The 25,470-nt window shown below is 42.1% G+C and overlaps 1 protein-coding gene across 2 annotated transcripts in view; it reads left to right on the forward strand.

Moving 5' to 3' along the window:
* Positions 1-25,470, forward strand: part of kiaa0825 (KIAA0825 ortholog) — a 117,349-nt gene that overhangs the window by 2,190 nt on the left and 89,689 nt on the right. For both annotated transcript variants that reach the window (XM_023273714.3, XM_035949718.2), the window contains exons 2-9: positions 2,452-2,588; positions 10,919-11,087; positions 11,417-11,611; positions 11,864-12,049; positions 12,285-12,609; positions 22,279-22,446; positions 23,906-23,982; positions 24,177-24,434. In XM_023273714.3, coding sequence (XP_023129482.2) covers positions 2,458-2,588; positions 10,919-11,087; positions 11,417-11,611; positions 11,864-12,049; positions 12,285-12,609; positions 22,279-22,446; positions 23,906-23,982; positions 24,177-24,434 — 1,509 coding nt within the window. In that variant the 5' untranslated portion in view covers positions 2,452-2,457. The remainder of the gene's footprint in view (positions 1-2,451; positions 2,589-10,918; positions 11,088-11,416; positions 11,612-11,863; positions 12,050-12,284; positions 12,610-22,278; positions 22,447-23,905; positions 23,983-24,176; positions 24,435-25,470) is intronic.

Raw genomic sequence — 25,470 nt, forward strand, 5'->3', positions numbered from 1 at the left:
CTTTTTTTTGCATTTTTTGTCACCTGTCCAGTAATAACCATTCCACCTGTATGTGTATGTGTCACTTGTGCTGTGTTAATATTTTGTTTGTTCATGTTTGGGATCGGATTCTATAAGTTCACTGAAAGCATGACAGTTGGGATGTAACAAACTGCATAATATGATCTGCTCCAGTGTGACAATATTGTTTTGTTTTTCAAGGGTTGTAATTGACTCATAGCTCAGGATACTTTAATACTGTTGAATAATGGTGATTACTCTGCAAAACAGCAACAACTAGTAATATTGGGATTATGCCATGTATTATTCATTCCCTTTGTGTAAACTAATCACAAAGGCATTTGTATTGTTGATGCAAAGTTGTTGCACCATGATCTCTAAACAGCTGTACACATCATATTTTAAGAAGATATTATGTCCACATATTTTCCTGTAGCAAAAAAAAAAGTGACTGATACATTTTCATAAGATTTGTGCCTCCTATATTCAGCAGAAATATCACATCTGATGAGACAAAGTTAATGAGGTCCAAAGTAGACAGGTCTTGCTGTACAGAAGAAAATCAGTCAAAAACCACGTAATAGAGCAGGCCCACCTGATTGTACAGTAACAGCGAAGTCATGCCCTCCCCAGGGTGTGCATGAGATAGCTCTCAGCACTGTTGTGATCTTAGAATATGCACCTGTTTAATTTATTATGTTTCTTTTACAGCAGACTGTTAGGTACCCCCTTTAAAATAATGTTGACTTTAACTTGACATGCTCTAAGTGGTTTTAAAGCGGCAGCCTGGGGGACATGCTGCTAAATATTTCAGGACAAACTCATTACTGTAAATGGGCCTGTGTGTTAGCCTAGCTGGGGTAGACAGGCAGCAGCAAGAGAGCAAGGACAGTGATGTGTGTGTGTGTGAGAGAGAGAGAGAAAGAGAGAGAGAAAGACTGCGTTTCTTCTCCTGTTCTGTGGAGTTGATGTCTCAGGCAGGCAGCGTCTCAGTGCCTAGCCCAGTTGTCCCTGTTGCAACTCTGTGAAACACATGGGGGCTTCTCCAACATCTGCTTTCTAAAGAGCTAATGACAAGACAATGGAGACTGGATGATTTAAAGTATAGTACTAATGAGGCCCCGTGTGCTGCCTGGTGAATCCTAATTCACACACACTCACATGTACACACTGCTGCTTAAGATAACAGATGATATGATGGCAGACCAGGAGGTAGACACCCAGCAGACGTAGTGTGGACATTCAAACCTTCTGTCCATCTGTTTGTCTGTCCTTTAAACACCTAAAGAGAGGTATGGTGTTGTAGACAACACACACACACACGCAATAAGACACTATCCAAAATCACGTGCACACACACTGTCTTGCTCAGTCCGTATAATTACACTGTTGAGTTCCTAATCCACGGATTGAAAATCCTCTCCCCTTTCAGCAATGACTGCGTATAGACCCCCTCTCAGACAGTGGCGCAGAGGGAGCGTGATGATGAGGGGAAGCAGTAAGAGAGAAGAAGAGAGGGAGAAATAATAAAGGACAAGCTTAACTGGTGAGGCTGTCAGCAGAGGAAAATAATATTTGTCCAGCTGGACAGGCCTCCCTTTGTGCAGGCTAAATGAATGTTGAGCTTCCTGTCTACCCTGTCAGGGAGAGTGGCATAGACTGTATGCTGCAGCGAAGAAGCAGAGCGGAGTGCGGGGAGCTGTTTGGAGTTTGACAGGGATTATTAAAATCAGAGCAGATGACGAGGAAGGGGCGAGAGGCGGAGTGTGAGAAAGCCAAATTGACACAGACACTCTCCATTACCTTCCACTTGACTCGCGCTGATGACAATGTTGATATGAGATCCAGCAGCGCTGCACCAGTGTGGGATTGGCTGTTAGCATGAGTGTTAAGCACCACAGGGTAGGGGAGGTAGCCCTCAGTTCTGGAAGAGACCATGAGTTGTTTATTTAAAGCCCTGACTGAAGAGCATCTCACCTCATTGTTTATTTATTTGGTCTTTTTTTTTCCTGTGTTAACTCTCTGTAGTGTCAGTAGGTGGAAATGGTTAGAGGCTGAGGCAATGCATTTTGATCAGGGGCCCTCCTACTGCAAATGATTTTCCGAGAAAAGGGGAGGGGGACTGGAAGAAACTGTTCTTGCTGATCATAAGCTTCCTTTTGTTTCAGGTGAAATTGATTTGTGCCCCCTAATAACACTCCTGTTTGAGGAAATTTCAAATTATTATAGACCACATGACTGTGTCGGTGTCGGGTGTGTGGAATGTGCGTGTTTCTTGACAGACAGCTGTGATAATACAACACTCCAGATCATGCAGTTGATTGATGTCGATCTACATTGTTGATTCATTCCTGACACGAGTGATATCTTTTGTATTACTGTGTTTCATGAACTGGTGCACATCAAATTAGGATGTTTTTAATGGTATAAAGCCAATTCTGTCTCTTGCAGAGCATCATGGAATGGCCCGGGGATTTTCCTGACGACCATGCCTTTGTGGACCTGCTGGTTCCAGGAGCTGGCAGTGATCTGGACTTTGAGCAGCTGCTAAAAGACACAGAGGAGAAACTCAACCTCAATGCCAGCAGGTGAGTCCAGGTAGCAAGGAAGCGGACCTCTTCATGTTTAGCACAGTAAATGTATAGTTCTGTCGTTTTTTCTGTATTTGCTTTGCTTCACCCAAAACAATAAAGACAGTGACATTTTTAAAGCTGTATGTCTTTAAGGGAGGAAAGGCTTCCCTTTCTTTCAGTGGATGTCAGATGAATGGCAGGAAGCGGAGCGCTATATAAAGTGTATTTTAGTATGAAAACATAACATAACACTGCCACAATAAACAGTGTTAAATTGCAATTTTGAAGAAACAAACATAATTAAAGCTTTGTGTTTACTTTTATTGAATACATTACGCTAATTCTCAGACAATTTTCACACATATTGATGCTGTTTTCTGTCTTGTTCAAAGTGACTGAATGTGGGAAAATAGAAAATGAGCTCAAATTTTTTTTTTCACTTATTTTTTTACTCTGGCTGTGTGCACACACTCACACACAGTAGAGAAACCTGCATGACTAACAGAGTTGAAAAAAAAAGAACATCAGCAGCATTGTTTACAATTTCAGCCATACCATCAGTGTTATGATATCTGTTGCGGCATCAGTCTTTTTGTTGGACGGTTTTGTTGTCTGCGTGCTGTTAAAGATTCTTTATATGAGATTTTGAACATAAAGTTAGCATTATATCTAGCATTATATCTAGAATTATATCAGCAAATAATAATTTGCTACATAGAGGTATAGCAGATTAATCCCCGCTTTACCAAAAATTGAAGTGATACTCCCTCGCTATGTGTATTGTCCAAGTTTCTCTTCTCGATGTTTTGATAGCTGGTCTGGTCACGCATGCCTGTTCGTGCATGTGAGTCCCTCCCTTTGAAACTGAGAATACACCGAGAGTGACCTCCCACACGGCAATGTAAAAGTGAAAGTGTGGTCCAGGGCCTCCAGCCAGAGCCCCACACCCCAAAGAATTTCATTTCAAATTTTCGATTTCAAATAGAATTTTACTTATGTTGTTATGCTCATGTCTCATGATGAAATAGACACATGTGGAGCAGAGACAGCATAAGGGAAAATAATTAGCAACAACGTATTTTACTGTGCTAGCATGTAGGGGTGTGAGGATACATGTATTTGTACGGAAAATGTTTGGTATGAGCTTTTGTTTGGCATGCATGTGTAGCAAATGGATGTAGCCCCTGCACATGAAAATGTTTTTTTGTGTTTGTGCGGAGCTTGATTTGAAACAGTGTTTTTCCTGCGTAGTTATGATGAACGCAAACCAACCAGAGCCTGAAGACCTTCCTATTGTCATTAAATTCTGCTGTCTGGGAACAATACAGTTATTCATTTGGCTACAATGACAATAGACAAAGACAGGCAGATATGCAACCTGTGTTTTCTATTGTTGAAAACACAGATTTTAAACACATGCTGAAAGTACTCAAACCTTGTGACGAAGCTGCCTTTCATGCATATGTTTGTCACATCACAAGCAAGTCACACCAACCCTATAATCAAACACGTGCTACGGTTTTCCTCAACTTATCCAATGCATCTGTTGTTGCTCTAAGATTGGTGGATTGATGTCTAGAGCTACTGAATATCACCTGACAGGAATGACGCAGTTCAAGTAGTTTATTTTTGAAATGCTGCACTTTAATGTATATTATTAATTTCTCATTTGAGAGAATATTTGTCTTGATTTATATATTTTGTCAGTGTTGCTTTTTTATCAGTAAGTTGCAGCCAGTTGTAGCAGTAATGACTTACCTCTTGTTTTCACCTGTACGAAAAACGCATTGAACTGTGACCTCAAAACCAGGGTACATACCTAACTATGATTTTTGTGTACTGTTACACCCCGACTAGGCTGGCCTATTGGACTAGTGTTTTGTTTTTTCTTGATGTGCGCAACCTTTCTGGTTGTAAACGAAGCATGAATAAAGGAAGTGGAAAAGTGTGGCCGATGCATCCGATTCTGTAAGTCTGAGATGTTGGTGCTCTAGTATGATATCTAGTGGTTCTGAATGTCGCCTTTAAGCAGACTTTTAAAAAATTTACTCATTAAAACTGCATAATTTGTTTTCTTTTAAAACAAAGGCTTTTGTTTTCAGCAGACAGAAATTCCTAATTCCACTTGTGTCTGTTTCTTTTTAGTTTGTTGGCAGACATATCAGATTCCCTGGTTACACAGCTGTTCAATGGGGGTTGATATGTAGTATAAAGACAGGAGGCAGCACTGTGGAGAAGTGAAAGGACAGATTATTCCTGTGCCTGTGTGTTCTTGAGTCTTTAATACAGTAATTAAATCCAATGTCTGATTACAAGTGACTCTGAAACTAAGGTAAATAATTTCACAGCTGAACAGCCTGTTTGTAGAATTAAGACGCACAACACAACAGCAGAAAATGTGAGCTGACAATTACAGTCCTCTTACTGTGCAGTCAGAAATGCAAGTAGCACACAGAGAATTCTGACCAGTTGCATGTAGAAGTGGGTTTTTAGATTAACCACTGGATGGGAACTTGTTGACTGATTCAGCTTTACTCTGATTTTCTTCAGTAAACTGGTTTGCCGTGTGCATGTAAATGTGCTTTAGGTCTGCTGAATATGATCTTTTAAACATTATTAAGGTAAATGAAATTGTTTGTGGTTACATTCTGCTTCTCTCTTTGTTGATGATTGAGATGCTTTGAGATGGTTGTATTGAAGCCCCTTTTAAACTTTCAAAACTGTTTTCCAATGTTTCTAACCTTTAAGGTAATTTATTTGTGAAAATAAAATGAAATAAGAATCTTCTTTTTTATAGAATTTTTTTTAAAAAAAGCAATCTTGTCATCATATGTTTTGGAAAAAACGTATTTAATATTCTTTTTGTGCACACTGATGACTGAAGTATAGATATCTGTCACTGACTGCAGATGCGGATAGTTGGAGAGCACAAATACACTGATAAAGAGTGAGACACAGGGGCAGAAAAGAAAAAGAGAAATCTATATTTCAGGTCTTTTATCGTTTGTGGCGTTGTGAGGCTGAGGGCAGATGATGAAGGACAGGCTAAATGTAGCAAGTGAACAAAGCCTCACTCTGGCACCATTAGTGTCTGGGACTCATCCCTTCTTTACTCTCTCTTACTGTCTCTCTCCCCTTTTCTCTTTTTCTTTCCTTCCTCTTTCTAAATGGGAACATAATAATTGAAGATTCCACATCTTGAAACGAAAACCCTTGGGTAGGTAATTCAAGGCTTATTACTGAAGGCCGGGCCATTTTTCTGCTTTCTAAGCATTAAAGGGTTATTTTGTGTTCCTGCAGATGGGAGAGGGATAACCATTATGAGAACAAAGCGTCCAGATAATGGAGAATGGGGCTAAAAATAAGGCAATCCTCCTCTCGCCGTGGGGGACCACTGGTCAGTATCTCTGTCAGACTGCAGCTAACTTCCTCCCAGACTACTTCAGGACAGCCCGTTTTCTGTTGGGACACATCCAAGCAAATAAAACCTGGCAAGGCCTCTCTTCTGCCTCAACCAGGGTGGGCTGTAGACGTATACACACCCACACATACATCCACAGCTCACTCACCTGCTGCCTAATTGACTTATCAGTGTCTGGGACAAATTACGGAAGTGGAGGAGAGGAAAAGGAAACCGAGAGATGGAGGAGACAGAGCTGCCCACACCCGTGAAGGACTTCAGCCTGTTTATGGGTCAGAGTGACTGGCCTGCTCCCAGTTCTCAGATGTCAGAGATTTGCCTAAGAGCTGCTCCCTAATTGAAGGAGATTAAGATAGGCTGACAACGGAGCTGGCTCCCCCAAATTGAAATGCTGTAATCCATTAGTTTTCATCAGATGGGACAGTGCAGGGGTGGGTGCAGAGTGAGGCCGAATGGGGTGGGCCACCAGGAAAAGATCTCTAATGAAGTGTCAGCAGCACAGGCCTGTAGACTACAGACAGGTCTAGTTTCGCACTGGCAAGACAAATGGCTCTCACTAGTCGCCTGCCAATCTTGATCAGGGTACAGTATCGATAGTTTTACATTTGATTCCATGTTTGTGAGCGCTTCTCATAGTCATGATACTGAATGCGTGTGCGAGCCGAGGGAACTGAAAGCTCGCCGCATATCGTGCGGGGTTCCTTTTCATTGAGCAAATATACTGATCTGTAGTCCTTGCAGTATGTAGTTGATTTTGTGTTTAGCTGTGCGTGACACGTGTGTTAACTTGGTATATCAGCTGTATCAGTTCTCCGGTGTCACTGGCAGGGCTGGATTGCTGTGGGGGGGCGATGAAGGCTGAGGCCACTAAGTGGGCGACAGGCTGGGCCAAGACGGGATTTGTTTTCAGCCTGCTCATTCAAGCCCATTCACTCCTTTCCCCCTCGCAGAATAGGACCCTTTGATGGAGGAGATATTTAGTTCACATGCGGCTGGTTTGGCACTGACTGGAGCTGGGGCTTATTTGAAAGGGATCTTCCTGCCCCCGTTGTCTCCAACCCCCCACCTCCTGTAGGCGAGCGGAGGGGAGCGGAGCACGACAGACAGACAGCCCCACAGCAGCCCACCCACACTAAATTAATTCTGACAAGGAACTTAAGATAACGTCAAAGCGCTGACTAATCGCAGGATTGGGTTTCTGTAAGTCAGGGAGCTGTAAAATGTGCCATCATATCTAATAAAAGACCTCCAGTTGCTCCCTTTCTCTCTCAGCGGTGGTGAAGGTTGGGGTGAGTGTGGCTGTGGTGTCGACTGTCTAGCTGAACTGGTCTGAAAAACAATTAAATTTCACTTCGGCAGTGAAAGTGCAAGTGTGTGTGTGTGTGTGTGTGTGTCAGTTAGTGTAAAATGATTGACATGTTTGTCAAGAGGCCTAAAGAATTCTTTCCTCCTAGTTTCCTCTGCCTCTTTTCTCATTCTCTGGCCCTTTTGTCGAGTTCTGCTGTGGCGTTTTTGCCATTAAGGGTTTGTCCATTGTCGTCTTCACTCAGAAAGTTGAATGGTTTTATTTTCTGTGACTGCTCTGTTTTCTGCCCGTCTTTACCGTCCTCTTCTCTTATACTCTTTCTGTCTCTTTCCTCGGCATCTGAGCTTCTTGGTGGTGGAAGTCATCAGGTTCGGAGCTAATCCTGCCAAGTTGATTAGGCTGCAGGTAGCATTCACACCAGCGGGCAAAAGGTCACTACATTGTAGAGAGCTGGATGGACTTCTTGACACAGACCATCCACACTGACTTTATAACTTACAGCACAAGGCCTTAAGGAGGGGTAATTGAAAGGCGAGAGTAAAGAAAAGAAAATTAGGAAAGTAAGAGTTTTTGAGAAGAAAGAAAAGAAAGAGGAGGAATAGAGAGAGAAAAGCTATGAAGTCGAGGCCTGGAAATGTATCTGAAGAGGCAAGTGTTGTTGCTGTAGCCATTAGAGTACACTGTTTTCCTGAGTGAAGGCAAGAGTGAGATGATGAGGAGTGGAAAGACTGTGGAACCTAAAAGCCATTCTCCTTCCTGTCTTAGTCTATGGCTTCATATTGGATTCAAGTCAACAGTCTCTTTCTGTTGTGCCCACGTACATACACATGTATGGCAAGACTGTGTTGCAGTCTGAGGCTGTCAGTTTGGTTAGGAAGCTTAATTCAGTGTTAATTCTGCTGTATAACTGAGTAACAAGAGAAAACTTCATAGTCTACTTACATTTTCTGCTTTTAATGAACTTTAGAGATTTGGTGAAAAGTGTGCTACAGATGGAAGCTCGTTCGAAACCTGCTGTCTTTGTAAAGTCCTGGGGTGGAGCCCTGAATGAACATCCATGTTTATGACGTACCATAAACACACATACAGTGCTCTGTGCAGCCATTTAATCTACAGCAAGTGTTCACTGGAAGATATGGCATGTGACAGAAATCTCTCCAAGAATCTAAACTAACTTTTACATTTACTCTTAAACATGTTCTTCCTCTCGTTATGTTTCCGTTGCCCAGAGTGGCTTAAAAGAACAAAAGAGCGATGATGTCACTTTAAGTACGCTTTATTCAGAACTGCATTTTTTCAGAAACTCATTGCTATATTCTCCATGGAGAAAGCAGAGCCAGAGGTCGCACAAACAAACCAGCATCGCAACAGTCCTTGTGTTGTTTAAAGTGGTGTCTATTAATTTTACACACAGTGCCGTCAGCAATCCTGAGCCGTGGTGGTTTGCTTGGACCTTGCTGAAGTTGTTTTCTTAAACAGCTAGAGAGCTTTGGGCAAGCAGAGTCAAGAGATGCTGCACTCACGCAATCTGTCACAGGGCTATGTCTCTCCTATATAATACAGAAAAAAACAGGAATATGCATAGTATCACAGTAAGTTAAAAAAAAAAAAGTTAACAAGATGCTTTAGTGAACAGTCTGATAGTTCTGCACTTGTGTAACAAATATTGCCTGGCATCTAATCACTCCAGACACACAAAAAACACCCACTTTATAATCAGGGTTTCTGTCAGTCAGCACATTGGTGTCAAGAGAATAAAGTGAGATGCATCATCTGGCCTGTATAAAGAAGAGGGAAAGAGCGAGAGAGTAAGGTAGTTAACGAGAGAGAGAGAACAATATCATTAGGCGGTGTTCAATCTAGAGGATAGCGGTTTGTAACAGTCTATAACATTTTATCCCCTTGCGTTTTCCCCCTCTGAAACGAAAGTGTGTCAGATTGAACGGTTATTTAATGTGTTGCCATTGTAAGACATCTGGATGTGTTCATGGCCCAGGAGCAGGCAGGAGGCAGTTTATAGACCTGCGGTAGGGGATCAGCTGTCTGGTGGAGAAACGGCACTTTGGCTTTGTATCATGTATACTAGCAGACATACACACACATTCAAACACACACGTGTCGGGGAAACAGAGATGTAGTTGTGCAGCAAATCAATCTTTTCATTTTTTATTGATTATTTCTTAGAATTTTTTGATTAATCATTTAGCCTTTAAAATGTCATATCAAGCCCTCATTGCAAATCCACAGACCATAGTGATGTATTTAACTTGTCCAAAAAAAACATAAAATATGACTTAAAAAAGTAAAAGCATCATCAACATTTGACATAAAAGCACACAAACCATTATTCGACTTTATTTTCTTAATTGATTTTAGCACATCAGATAAAGGCTTGTGTAATTAATCATTTTCACTCCACTATATGAGCCGCTCCATACATTCACTTATGGAGCCTTCTATGTACACACAACCACACATGAACACAATAACAGTGTTCACAGCACCATAACATGTTTAATTATGCAGGTATGTAGGCCCGCATTACACACACACACACTCACACACACACACACACACTCTCTCTCTCTCTTTCACACACACACACACACACACACACACACACACACACACACACACACACACACACACACACACACACACACTCTGTATTACATATCCAAATATATATGCATTGATTTGCATGGAAATGACTAAACATGTCGAGCCCAAAGATGTCATTTCTAATCTGTCATATTAAAGAGGGAACTGAATAGCTGATGCCGTCTGTTAAAATCAAAAGAGCGGTGTTTGTGTACGTGTGTGTGTGTGCGTGTGTGTGTGTGTGTGTGTGTGTGTGTCAGGGGAACGAGTAAGACATGAGATGGCAAGAAATGTGTGTCTCAGATGCCTGCCGATGCCTGTAATGCCACTTCACACCAGATGCTTAGCACACGCTCACACACTGATATATCGATGTCTGTGTTCATTACTGTTGATGCTTCTGTATCTGTCTCCTCACAGTACAGACACTGAAATAGAGTGAGGGAGAGCCGAATGTGACGGCGTGTGTAGATGTCTGTGTGCTTGTGTGACAGCAGTGCGGCTCGTTGTGCGTATTGTTGCCGTTTGTTTGCGGTGCAGCAGCAGCGTCTTTATTTGGGTGTGTTTGATTGATTGGGATTTACTTCATGTCTCATCATTCACTTTTCAAAATAAAGACATTGTCCCAGCAGATCTGGACAGTGAAGCATTTTTTTTTGTCAGTGAAAAGTGGGTAAGAGAGTAGTTTAGATAAACGGGAACATGGTGGCCGTCAGACGGACCAGCTCTAATCCAAATCATAGTCGTAAGGTACAAGCTGTTCATTTTTAACACAAATGCCTAAATTTGAGCCTAAATTTGTTATAAAATGTTGCATTTCTGCATATTTTCTTCCTTTCTTTTGTTGTCAGGATTTAACACTTGCTCTTTGGAGGCTATTTTCCTCACAATCTTCTAACAGCATTATTTTCACTTCAATTTCGAGAGTTCTTACTCTTGTACTCTCGGCTTTTATTCAGTTTCACAGCCCTTAGTTCTTAGACTTCAACAATATACCTTTGTATTTCATTCATTCAGCATTGAACAGCAGCTGAAGGAGCTCCAGGCCAAAATGGGAGACTCCCGGACAGGCGACCGTCCACCAAGTCCTACAGAGTGCCTACAGTGGTTCAACATCAGAATGCAAAGCCGTTTCAAGCCTGCTTCCCCAGGACATCAGGAGCTGATGGACTTTTTCAGAGCTCTGGTAATACATCTGAATGATGATGACACTAACTGATGGTGATTATCTCCACCATTGTAGTATGTATGTTAAATATTTTACAGTTAAGCAGTTTTTCTTCTAAAGTAAAATATCTAGAAGACTGATAATTATGACCATTCCGATTTAATAAATCAGCTCCATTAGATATTTAACTACAATGTCGTCCCATTATTCAAATTCAGCTATCTGTTGAGTTGCAGCTGTTTGTTAACAAGGCCTTCGGGTCAGAAGACAACTCTCAATTATTCTGATAGGTCTCATATCTTGTAAAACCTGTGAAATTAACATCTTCATACCTTGGGTCCATTCAGCAAGAATACCTGAGATCTGAAGAAGAGATGAAAGAAGAGGTGACACTTCAGCTACTGGTGAATCTGTCTGCCCAGTGCGGCGTCTGCTTCCCTTATACCCTATCTTCTTCCTCCTCCTCATCCTCCTCTCTTAATCCTCTACTGACTGCCTCCATCCATTTGGTACATACAGTTAAAGACGACTCTTCATTAGAGGTAATGCACAGTTTTTGAGTCAGTTCAGTGTTCTCTTACAGTATTTAATTTGTTGTTGACTTAATTAATTTAATGTGTAATTCAGCTGCTGAGTGTACTCAAATGAAGATATACTTAGCTGCTTAGGCTGTACTTGTTTTACTTCACCTGAGTTATGGCACTATTAACCACAAAAGATAAATATTCAATTACCTCCTGTGCAGTGTTCTTGATCGTTAGAGTATTTTTGCACCGTTTTATTATTTCCTTAAGATCCAGGAGGCGTGGGATGATGTACGTCTCCGGCTGCGACGCTACCTGATGGACCGGCTGTCTTCCCGCAGCCCAGAATATCGTGGACCCAGACAGATTTTCACTCTGTCCATGCTTGATCGAACCCACTGTCTGCAACAGCTCGTCTTTCTTTATCCTGAGTGTGAGGTGCTCACACATTACCAGGTGCAGTAAAACTGTGATACAATAATGAAATAGTCAAGTGAAATAATCCAGTTGAATTCAGTTTCTATTTGTGTCTAAGCATATGTGCTAGCAATAGTTTTTTCCACTATAATCATGAGCTATGTTGTTGTTTTCTTATATTCCAAATCAACTTTATGTATTTGGTGTACCACTATGATACAGTAGTACACCAGTGATTTTATAGTGTTATATCATTTTTGTTTTATATATCCAGGCTTTGAGATGCCAATTTGTGCAGTCTGTTCTGCATTCGGCCCTGAGCTCCAGCCCAGGTGGTGAGACTGGCTTTGACAGACTGGCTATAAGTTTCTCCTCTGTGGTCCCAGTTCTGACCCAAGCCCTCACGGAGGAGCTGCAGGTCCTCCCAAGACTAGCAGAGCCCCACACGGTCCTTGGTTTTGTTAACGCAGCCTACCTCAGCACCGTGGCCCAAGAGCTGGCCTCCCTGATGGAGAAAGAATGTGAGACTGCCCAGAGGGACAACACCGCGCTGAGCAGCAAGATCAAAAAATATTCAGCCAAGACCCGGGCAACTGTAGGTAAGTGATATACTTAGAGTTTATTTAGATGAGCCTCAGTGCTGTTTTGTCTTTTCATTCCTACACTCTTCTCTTTCCTCCCGCTTCTCATTGTTACCCAACAAAGGTGATTTTCTCTCTCTGTCCTCTCCATTTTCTTTTACTTTTCAGCTGTAGTGTGTAGTGATCTGAGCCAGAGCCAAGGCCTCTGTAAGTGACTGTCAGTAACTGCTGTTCCCATTGTAATTGCTTTCTTTTTTATGGCCCTCGTTTCTGTCTGCCATTCTTTTCTCTTTGGCAACAAAAAGAGAGGAGCAGTATTTCCAAGGCCAAGGCTTCTTATGAAACTACTTCTAAGCACTATTTACCACATACTGCATAGATGACTGAAATAAGCCCTGATCTCAAAATGTCCAAAGTTTCATCTGCAGTGTGTTTAAGCTCGTGTTAATTTGCTTCTTTGTCTGAAATGTAAGGCAATATATTCTGTCACCTTGGCCACTGGTTGATTTAGTGTTAATAACTGTATCTCAGTGGTCCCCTTTCATGCATGCCATAAAAATGAACAATATAAAAGTTTATTAAAACACAAGTACAGAGCTACAGTCGCACCTTCATACAGCCTCCTGACCTTATGTTGGAGACGAGAAATTGATTAATCTTGACCTTCCACTAAATTTCAAATTTCAAACAGTGTTACAGCTGTGTAGGGAGAACAGCAGGGTGTAGAGAAAGAGCTGGTGCAGGAAGAAGAGCAAGGTTCAACATTCTCTTGACCTTGTTACACAGCAGAGGAGTATCTGAGAGAAACAAATATGAAGAAGTACTTTTAATATTCGCCACTAATGCAGAATATGTCACTGTGAACAAGCACTGATGTCTTACACTGGGACTAGAGAAGAGCACAGACCTTCACACACCATGTCACTTCTTATACTTAATTCCCCTCATATTCTCTTTGTTTGGTTCGTATTGGCCTATTTACAGCTTGCTAAGGGTGAATATTCACAATAAAAAAAACTGTGTGTGAGCCATTGTTTACTTTTTCAAAAATGGTGCACATGTCAGCTTCCCTGCGGAACAGGGAAAGGAGTGCTTTTGCATCTGCCATTCTTCGATAAACACACCGCCAGCCTCGCTTCTTTTTTTCCCCTCTCTCCCTCCCTCCATCTCTCTCTTTCCATCTCCCTCTCTGGTTTTTACTTTCCCTCTCCTTAAACGTGAGATGAGAGGAGGCAGCCAGGATAATTGGCCATGCGTCAGTTGGGCTGTTTGATCACGTAACGCGGCGGAGGCTACACACCTACGTGCCGCTCAACAAACCGTCAAATGTAGCACCGGAGGCAGAACATGGCTCCAAAGGGAGCGAGGGACCCATGCTGTGTAATGATGGTAAAATGGAGCAGTTTTGCCTGTGCTGGTTTTACTTATGTGTTTCTGTGTGTATGTGTGTGTGTGTTTGACTATCAGCTGCAACACAGCTTTGAGGGCTACAACTGGGATTACATTTTTGTGTTGTTCATGTTTTAAGTCCCCCCCAAAAAGCTCAAGAACCCACATATCCACCACCCAAATGCCCGTGGCTCCTAAAGAGCCAAAGCTTGAACATTAATGCATAATCTGCTTTCACACTTAGTGTCTATACTGTATGTTACGCCCATAATTGTCAAGGCAATTATGACATTGAATGAATATGAATTATGATATATGTGGTTAAAAAAAGTGATTCTATTTTCATAAGCATGCAATGATTCCTTAGATCTCTCCCTCCTTCCCCGCTGTGTTATTGTTTATTTCTGAAGTAGAGGCTGGCGGTAGGTATATTTTGATAAGAGCCATGCCTGGGAGACTCTGTGGGCTCCCAGGGGAGCAGCGCTGTCTGTAGCATCAGCCACTGTCAAACCACTGAACCATTTAACAGCGTTCACAGCAAGATCTGCCTCCTCTTTTAACCCCACCGACTCAAAGGCAGGCTCTGACATTGTACCCAGACAGATGTGAAGGGTCTCAGCCCCCCCGCCACACACCCTCCACCCGCTTTCCTTTACTCCATCTCTCCCACGTCCACTTCCTTTCCCTTTTCCTTTTCCCATTTTTCTGTAGTTTTCCAAGTGTAATGGGGTGAACAGAGAGACTGGGGGATTGTTCTAGACAGGTTGGTTGGTCAGGAACAATACAGACTTTAGGCCTCACTAACACACCTCAGTGAGTCTGCAGGGGAGTGGGTGGGCCACGTCTACATGTGCATGTCTGTGTGTGTGTGTTGAATTGTGCCAAAATAAAGAAAATACAGTAATTCACTTTTTTTTCTATGAGCTTAGCTCAGTGTGGTGCAATAAAGGTTACTGCTCATTAGCTACAGATTTAATACTTTTGAGCGGTCTCCCAAATTCTTCTATTTCATGATTTTCCGCAGTAAAAGTTACACTTTTCAACACCATAATTCTCAATCAATCATTCAGACTTCATTTGTAGAGCACTTTTCATACAAACAAAATGTAACACAAAAAGTTAAACAAAAGATAAAAACCTACAGATGAAGTTCAGCGATTGTGTAGGTTTTCATGTGTCCGTACTCACTTACATAGTGTGTTTTAAATGGCCTTTCAACCTATGTCACGTGTGTGCCTATTTTTTCCATGAGTTGATGCCAATGCATGTGTGCATGCATGCACACTAATTGCTAGCTTACTTAGAAAATTGTGTGATCAAGAGTCATTTAATGCCTCCGTTTTAAAAATGCATCATTAAATTTCCATATGGCATCAGTAATTTGCATATATATCCATAGGAGATCCGTGTTTTTGTAGGACATCAAAGGCTTTCATTCCAACTTCACCGCATACACACTTACAATTTATTCCCTAACAATCGGCCACAGGGGTGAAGTCGAGGTTGTGAAATTCTGTTCAAACACTTTGCAACCCCATTCTGATAGCGCTGATTTGAATTCCGCTTCCACTAATTTCCCCATATGACGACGTCGGCAGCTCCCTATAGATAAAAAAGGATTGAGTTAGAACATGTATAGCAAGCACATTCACCACCGCCGCACCCCCCTCCTCGCCCTTTCTGGCTCTTTGAACTCTTTCTTAGAGAAAGCACAGGAGCCTATTCAGCGGGGAGAGAGGTTCTGTAGTGACGCGAGATAGCTAGGCTGAGGCTCTGACTGGCATTGGAGGTGCTTGTGGGGATTGAGGCTACTTGGGAATGGCGTTTGTTAATATTTAATAAGAGCAGCTCCTCACTAGATCATATCTCTGCCTGAGTTTATACACACTGTCAGCCGGGGACGTGCACCCGCATGCTGCCATGTAATTATGGGCTGGGTAGGGTAGGGGGGTTCGTGTGTCACTGTGTACACGCTGGCACATTTCCTTGCGTGATGCTTACGGTTTATGGATGATGTTTTTTTATACTGCTCTCTTTGTGTCCTTGTAGATGATGAGAAGGCCTTGTTTAAGAAAGTTACCACACAGAACAAGTGGTTGTTTACTAATCTTAATGAGAAGAACGGGGTCTTTACTCTCTGCTTGTGTTTATGTGCGTGCATGTCAGCGTTCATTTTCTCTAAATCATGGCTCCAATGAAATCGCAGAAAAGAATATGTTTCGTGGCCCTTGAGAATGTGTATTATGCGTGCCATTTATTTTTTTTTTCCCCCGCAATTTCCACAGAGTGGTCACAATGGCTTTTGTGTATCACTCTTGAACAGCTCAAGGATATGAACATTTTCCTGGCACCTTCTATTGAGAAAGCACAGACAAAAATGGCTGGCTTATTGAGAGCAGCCAGCACTTTGTGATGAAGAGTCAGTGTGATTCGCTGAGGGCTTGAAAACAATAATGCGAACAAGGGCACTAAACAAGTGGGATTTAATGAAATGCTCCCATCAAGACAATACATTCTTTCGTGTTCTTCATCCAGGCTACTTGGTTCAAGTACGCAGAGGAAGCCAGCGAAATCTTAACCCCTATCTCACTGCAATGTTCACCTCAAAGAGAGCCGGGAACAAAGACAGACAGAGAAGGAGAGAAAAACAAATTTTAAGCAGATGAAACGTAGCCCTGCTTCTCTCTCAGTCACCATGAACTCCACTATTACAACTACAACCTCCTTCCTGGCAAAGCGACTTAATTGAGTTATCAAATATTGCTACTTTTTCCTTCTGTGAAGGCCAGGTGGCCCCTGCTGTGGCCTGGTTGGACAGCACCCAGGGAAAGGGCCACAAGAGACCAGGGCTTGGGTGGTTTGTGTGTGTGTATGTGTGCGTGCATGTGTCAGAGTGTATATTAGGGAATCACAGCAGGAGGCCTCCCATAATAAGGCTGTCTGAGTGAGCAGTGGGCCGCAACTGACGAAGAGGACCCCAGCTGTCACACGGCCTAGCAGGCGGTCTGCAGTGGCTCATAGTTTCCTTCTACCCACATACACACTGATACATGCACAGACGTACCCCAAGGCACCCACACGACCCCACTTGACACCCTATGAGATGAACACACAAGGAGGCATGGGTACACAGCAAACGCTTGCACCGAGAGACACACATACAGAAGAGCTGTTGCAGAGCATTGCACCTCCTGAGTAAAGCCCCATGTTATGAATGAAGTGGCTCACAAATATACCCACACACACATACACAAAACCAGTCCTTTTTGATATTTAAGTCCCTGGGTACTAATGCGGACCCCAGGCAGAATTTTAAAAATAGCACAAATGGCCACTGTAGGAGAAACTTGCAGGAGAGCTGCGTCGAGTCCTTTCCACTTGGTGATTAGTTTTCAATGTTTCTCTGCCTTTCTCTGTCCTTCTTTTTTTTTTTTTTTTTTTACAGTTTGTTTGAAATACTTGAAACTGGACAGGAGATGTTTAGTTTCAATTGGCAATTTCGTTTCCAACCAGGCAACTTTGTTCTTCAGGGTACGACAAGGGTCAGTAGAGGTCTGTTTACAAGTCTTGAGGAATACTATTGCATTTGTGGGGAAAAAAACGTTGTGTAAAGCATTTTGTAGCTCCAAAGAGAGCCACGTAAAGTCTGAAAAATTGCCTCAAGTAACTTAATTTGAGGGAACCCTAATAACAGTCAAGACAAATCAGAAATCTATGTCTAGAGTTGAGAATAAATTGGTTACCCTGACCTCTACACCCATCTCTTTATCTCTGCTTGCTACATTAGCTGCTATCATCACACACCCTAATGAACTGTTGGTGGTCAATTCATTGTGGGTAATATATGAAATGAAAGCAACAATTACTGAGTCTGCTGTATCAGTTGCAATTATTAGTTTAAGTACTGTTTTAATCAACATACAGGTGTTACTGAAATCTTCATAACTTTCTAACCTAACCAGCAACCTGCAGCATTACATAGGTCAATGCACAGTTGAGTAAGCAATGACTTGGACAAATAAAGACAACTCAGAAGTGCTGAAAGTTCAGTGTGATTTCTTGTCCTTGGATATCTTCTCCTAACTTCAGTTAAAACAAGAGCATTCATGTCCAGAGAGGATCATAACACAGATGTGTGCTTTATTTTCAGCTGGTAACTGTCTCTTTTCATAGAAGCTGTTAGGCAACAGCAGATCCTCCAAAGTCCAGTTTCCACAATGATATAAAAAAATTTCTTAAGTTTATCCTTAAAAAGACTATTTGTCTAATTCACATTTATGCATTGTATGTAATATGGGAAGCACCTAGATTTTCCAGTGTGTTAGATGAACTAAAAGTGCTTTGCGTTGTGAAATTCCTTTTTCCTAATCTCTCTGGATCTAATGAGCTCAATGCTTACATCACCTGTAGAGGGTGTTGTCCAACATGCGCTTCTGCACAAATACAGAAAGCACGTCTTCACATATTGTAATCACATGATGAGAGATCGGACATTGGTTGGACAGTGCGGCAAGAGAGCGGTAGACCACCCTTCAGATGGTCTGATTTACACTACAGAGAGACTGAACGAGAGAAAGAGGGGGAAATGAGGGTGGAGGATGAGAGAGTGAGAGATGCTGTGCGGGAGAGAAATTAAATCAGTGGCTAAATTATTGCATGATTGTCCATTCCCCAAAGACTTGGGCATCATTTGGTAGAAAGTGTCTAATAATTGGTTTTCGGCCATGTCAGACACATGCAATTCCCCCTACTAATGGCTCTGTTAGGTAGAACTGGGCCTCCTGGGTCAGAGAAGGACAGAAAATAGCCAGACGGCAAAAAGCGCCCTACACCCTTGTCCTTTTTTTTTCTCTTCAGACGAACGAAGCAACGAGAAAGAAAGAGAGAGACACAGAGAAGGGGAGAGATGGCAAGAAGGAGAGAGTGTGTATGTGAGCGAAGAGGAAATGAAGTGGCAATAAGTGCAGCCAAAGGGGAAATGCTCTTCACCGTGAGTTTAATACATCAGACTGGGGATTTGGCAGCCCGCCACACAGCAATTGTTTACCTTTTTGCTCACTGGCTGCATCTGTTCTGTTTTGTAAACGGCACTAAACTATTCGCCCGTAAACACCGGAATCAATAACAACTGCTAAGGGAATTCCCTTATCCCGCCCCTCCCTCTCTTTCCCTCCCTCTTTTCCCCATGTTTTCATCCCTATCCACCACCCCTTTTCCTTCCCCTAGATCTCCTCCTCTCTCCCTTCTCTCTGTTCCCTGCCAGTCAAGAGCAGTGTGTGTGTGTGTGTGTGTGTGTGTGTGTGTGTGTGTGTGTGTGTGTGTGTGTGTGTGTGTGTGTGTGAGTGAGAGAGAGAGAGAGAGAGAGGGAGAGGGAGGGAGAGAGAGAGAGATGCTGTGTAGCTGGTGGAACCCACTGAGACGAGTAGAAGACTGATGGCTCGCCAAAAATACCTGCTTGCTTTGTTTCCCTCCCACCCACCCTTTTGTGTTCCACTGTTGTCATTATTAAAAGCTACAAACTAAAACTGGCCACTGTAGACTGACAGAGTCTGATATTTTCAGACATTTCTGTGCAATGTTCCACATGAAATGTATAGGCCCATACATTTCGTTGAATAACATATGCTTGTCTGCTTAAAGAGCTTTTGATAAGAGGCCTACTGCTTTTATGGTTCACACAGAAATATGGATTTCCATTTATCTTTCTGTTTATACAAACATCCTCACACCATAATGTCATCCTCACACTGTAATGTCATGTGCAGGAGTGCTTATATAAACATGTAATTTTTGCCCTGCTTTCAGCACCAGCTCCTCCTTTATTGATTCTCAGTACATTGACCTTTGGTTGAACTCTTCTGGCTGCTAGTGCCCTTCCTCATTCTGCTCTATGAGACATGCTATGTACTATGCTATATGACACACCTGGGTGCTTTTAAGCACACCCTCTCCATCAACTGGCTATGGGAGCCTCCATTTGGCCTCACTGTTGTGACAAAGGTATAATGAGGTTTAGATGGCTATGTACTAGACTGCTATGGCTATAGGGCTATTTGGCTAGGGAGACGACTATAAATACCTATATAACCCACACGGCAGAGTGCAGTGAAAAGCTGAGACACAGCATTGCTAAACATCAAGGTCATGGGTGACTATTTAGAATGTGACTGAGTGAGCAAGTGAAACTGTCATAGGGTCACAGGTGGAGAGGATGAGTAGAATGAATGCCAAGAAAGGAGAGAGATGGAGCTGGGGCTCTGGAGAAGGTGGTGCTCCAGATGAGGAGGTGGCTAATGGTTGTTATGCTCACATGAATGTCCCAGGAAGGTTAGATGGTGGCAATTGGGTAGTAGTGATAGGTTTTTGGAGAATCCAGTGGCTGTAAGTGGCTATGATCTGTGTATCATTCATTCTTTTAATATTCAATTGAGAATTCAAAATCAGAAAACAAAATAATAAAGAATTGGTTCATTCATTTATCAATTCAACAAAAAAGAAAAACAACTTTGTTTTATTATTTCATTCATCACACTCAAGTTAAAAAAAAAACTTCTTTGTGTGCTGCATTTGATAAACTAGTAGCAAATTCACTGAGTACTTCATGTAGTGGAATGAATATGAGCTGGAGCAATAGTACAAGTATTTTGAAAAATATCACTTTAAGTCTTCATTCGTGTGAGCTGATACAAACTTTAACAAGAAATAGAAAGCATAGCGTTGCCACTGACACAGTGAATTAGTCCGTGGGCATCATTTCACATTTGTTCACTTTTTTATTTGATTCATTTTGATGGATCAAATTAAACAAGGAACTGCAACACGGTACACGGACCGCTGGATTTCTCTCGAACGTGTCCTGTCTAGTCTGGTTAAGATGTTTGCTCTTGAGTTGTTGACAGCTTTAGGTTGGCCCCGTCTTAAGCATCGAAAATTCTTGATTTGTTGGTGACTTCAGGAATAGACAAGGTTGGTGGTGCGTGCGTGAAAGCGCAAGCTGGGGAACAAGGCTGGCACATTGGTGTCTACCAGGTCACACGTGTTCACATGCAGCATGAGGTCGTCTCTCTAGCACAGACTCCCACTGGACCCCATTACAGAGCAGCTGCTGAGCTGCAGACCCATGCAGCTTAATTACACACACACACACACACACACACACGCAGACAAGCACACACATTAAAACACACCCCAAATAATTACACTTGCGATTTCATACATGCATTCCCCCCCCCACACACACACACACACACATGCACATAAATACATGCATACACTTAGACTTGCAAACACAAACAAACTTGAGGTCAGAATATATTCCACAGTGACCACAGAATCTGGTAGCAGTGTGACAATTATCTTGCAAGACTGACATGTGCAAATGTGTGTGAAAGTGTCTTCCACAAATCAAGTTATTCCTAATGACCTGCATTACATGAACATAAATATGTGTGTACACACTCAACAGACACAAACACACAAAAACTCATCGACTCCCACTCATTAATACTCATATCAACATACATAAGCACCCGCACACAACACATCGAGTCAGACCTCATGCATGATTAAACCAAGCATCCTTGGGGACAGTATGTTGTCATATTGTCAGATTTTGTTTAACAATGTAACAAAATTACATTAGGATCCAGAGGCAATAATGTTACAATTATTGGAAAAGGACTCCCCTCTTCTTTCCATCTCAACGCTCAATCATCTCTCGCTTTTAGAGTCAAGGCTAATACTGAGCTCATCCATTCCCAAATGCCTTTGCAATGGAGGAGCTCATTTAAGCGGACACACAAAAGTATTTGTGCATGTGTCTGGGAGTATGGCAACGCATCTCCCAGCCGCCCATTCTCCAGCTTAATGCGGAACATCCCCCGGGTGATGGCTTTGGCAGCCTCCAAAATGGGAAATCCATATTTGCCGAGGGGGTCATCGGCGGGTTAGGGGGAGAAAAGTTTTGTGCTGAGAGAGAAGGATGTGCATGTGTGACTTCTCAGGGAGCAAAGTTTTGCATATTTTTTCACTGTCTCTTTGTTTATACCCTGTATTGGGAAAACATGAATGGGTCGATATTTATAAGAGGTGTCGTGCAAAGCAAGACTTCAGGAGGGGGGGGGGTGTTTTCTGATGAGTGCATGTAGGCAGCGAGGTTGGGTTGAAAACCTGTTTTCATGAAATTGTTTATTCCTTTACTCAACTGCAAACTGTTGTGAATTTCTCTGTCAGTCATACATTCGTAAGCATATGCAGTGTGTTTTTGATGTCTTGTCTCTTTTTTTCCCCCCTTGGAAGCACCGATGGAGCTTCCCGTGAAAAGGAGGAGCTTCAGTTTGACCTCCCACCAGTTGAAGGCGTTAACCCAGCTGGCCTGCACCCTGCTGAGGTTCGAGAGCGACGTGAGGGAGCTGGTCACGAACATGACCTTCATTAACTGTACAGAAGACAGTCCCTGTGTTAAAGGTACAACGCTGGCTGTCCAAAATGCACCCGTGTATCCCTGAAGACACTGACATGATGATATTGTTGGCTGAAAATACACTTTGTGTTCTACAATGTCAAATTATGTAGCATTCAATATTTTTTACACTAAATGTCCTTAAAATCTTTCACTCCCAAAATAGTGATAACAGTGTTTCCCTACAAGATATTTTTGGCCTGTAAGTGTTGAGAAGGTTCTAAAACAGCATTTGGAATATGAAATAGGTGGTTTGAATTTACCAAACTATATCAAACAGATAACAAATAAATAAACCAAATAATTAGAAACCTGTTTTGGTGAATGTGATGGGGTTACAACAGGGGGACTTATATCTTCAGAATCCTAAAATGCTGACTACAGCCCTGCATGTGGACCATCACCCTAGGCACACACACACACACACACACACACACACACACACACACACACACACACACACACACACACACACACACACACACACACACACACACACACACACACACACACACATATACATTGTTACTTGTTCTAGCGGAAAGTCTGAGTTGTGGCTGAAGAAATGTGTTATTTTAGTTGGGAATTATCTTGGGTGTTATACAAGCCTTTAGTACCCTTTTCCTTTCTCCCCTTTGAACTGCCGCTGCAGAGATGTTAAATGAAAGCTTTTGGTGCATGGAGTAATTTCCATAAAGGTTACATTTACAAAAACAAGACTTGCAGAAAGGCTCAATTTACAGAGAGGTAAACAGCCTTTAAAGGGCAGTTATCCAAATCATTAATTCCAGGCAATCAAATGGCTTAATTACCAGAAATTCATCAGATGGGCTTAAAGGTCAAAAAGTGATGCGCTTGCTGCTTCCTCCTTCTTCCATTGCATGCGGTCTTGTTCGGCTAAATTGCCTCGCCTGGGGTCTTACTCTTCGCCTTCTGATTAGGAAACGGTGGTCTTGATGTTCATGCTTTTTAATTGCAACCCTACCCAACATCCTGTGTGCTTGTATTCATGTTACCCCCCCTGCAGTCCCCCGTCTCAGCACACATCCACACAATCTGCACCTCATGGATTTAATGTGTATAAGGATGATACTATCTGTGTTGAAATCAAATTCTCAAACTTAGACATGTAAAGCCATTGCCAGTGGCATTTTTTTCAGGTCTTTTTGAGGCGTGTGCAGTTATATTGTGGTCACTGTGTCTCATATTGTCCAGTGGGGGAAGAGAAGTGCAATCTAAAAAGTCTATTTATCATGAGTGACATTAGTACTAAATAATGGTTCTACTTGAAAGATGCTGCATATTACATCATAACGTTTCATTTTCAAATCAGGATTTCTAATGAGTTTTTGTGTTTTCTGACATGAGTTGAGAGCTTGACCAAGCAGTTACTGCAATTTAAATGATTTACGTTGTATCATATTTAAATCAATTCAGCAATTAAGTAACTTATTGTTCATTTAGGCATTCTGAAAAAGAATAAAGAAGATTCAGACATGACAAAAGATGGAAAGAAACCAGAAACAGTCCACACAACAGAGGTGAGACTTTTTGCTTGTGTTCTTTACGAGAAGGTTTCTGTTCTGTTACAACTATTCAATGTCATTCCAGCTTATTATAATTTTCCATAATTACAAAGAGGCAAGATAATGTGTAGCAGTGAAATGGAACAGGTGAAATATTCCCTTCAGCATTGTTACATTAATTGGCTGTTGGCTCATCTTCTGCTTTTCAGGCGCAGGTTTTGGAGTTTAACTGGAGGTCAGCATTTAGGAGACTAGTCCCCCACATGGAGCATTGTGTCAAAGTGGTGCTGGATGATGTTTGTGCCAAGAATCTGCAACAAGAAGAGGCCTTGCATTCGTCTGGACACACCTCTATCACCCTAAGCCCCATTAGTGGACAGAGCATCAACGTTGCCAGCAACACACATCTCAAAGAAGACTCTTTCTACACCTACTCAGAGAGAGACACTCCCAGAATGGTTGCCAAGGTACTCTCCAGTATAACATAAAATAGACGGAAATTAGTTTTTTCTTAATTAAACATATGTGCTTCAGGACACTCCTGAAGCAGTTTCATTTATTTAGAATGTAGCTTTCCTTCCTGCTTCTTGTCAGAAAAGCTCATTATGTGATAGAACAATGTTTTATTTTTGATAGAAAATAACGTGCCATGGAAATTCCAGACATATTAAATCTAAAACACTGTATTTTTGAAAGAATTACTCTGCAAATGTAGTGCATGAACTTGATGACAAAGAAAAGTCAACAATTATCCCATGGTTACTTCAGCTGTCTTTAGTTTGTTGTCTTTATTCTCTGCCTCTGTTTAAGATTTCAATTTCCGAATGGATTTTCACAAAAAAACAACACAGAAACAGGCCGGAATTTTAATCTTGAATATTACATCAGCTCTTCTATTGTGTTCTGAGCCAACAAATGCTGAGTCTGCACACAATTTGTTACATTTCATCTGTGAAGTCATACTCCACAAAATGTACACCGCTAATATTTAGGTCAGCTTTTCGCCCAACTTGTCACTCCTCATCCTGTGCATGAGCTTGCTTTGCCGTACACAGTGGAGTCCCTGTCCTGTTCATCCTTCTTTATTACCACCTGACTGAACAATGCAGGTCTACAAACAACACCCAGACCCAGGGAGATTAATGTCTTTTGTCGCCCCAGTGGAACGCTCCCCCTGTAATAGAGAGCCCAAATGATTCGGGCCTGACACAGTTGACATCCTGGATCAGAAAGGGCCTTGGGAAGAGTCATCAGTATTACTTGAAGGGGAGGGCTCAAGGGACAAAAGAGAGACAGGGGGAGACCAAGAACTAGTATAGGTGATATTATGAGGGTTAGATGATGTGTAGAGAAAGGTCTTGAATGGGGGAAATGGAGGATATACGGTGTCCTAGTGATAGAGGGATGTATCACAGGGGCACAGAGGCTGAGGAAAGGAGCAGGATAAATAAGGGATAGTGAGAGTGAAGGGATGAGAAGAGAGGGCCTGGGAAATGGCAACGA

Source organism: Amphiprion ocellaris, chromosome 6 (assembly GCF_022539595.1).
Source record: "Amphiprion ocellaris isolate individual 3 ecotype Okinawa chromosome 6, ASM2253959v1, whole genome shotgun sequence".
Lineage (NCBI taxonomy): Eukaryota > Metazoa > Chordata > Actinopteri > Pomacentridae > Amphiprion > Amphiprion ocellaris.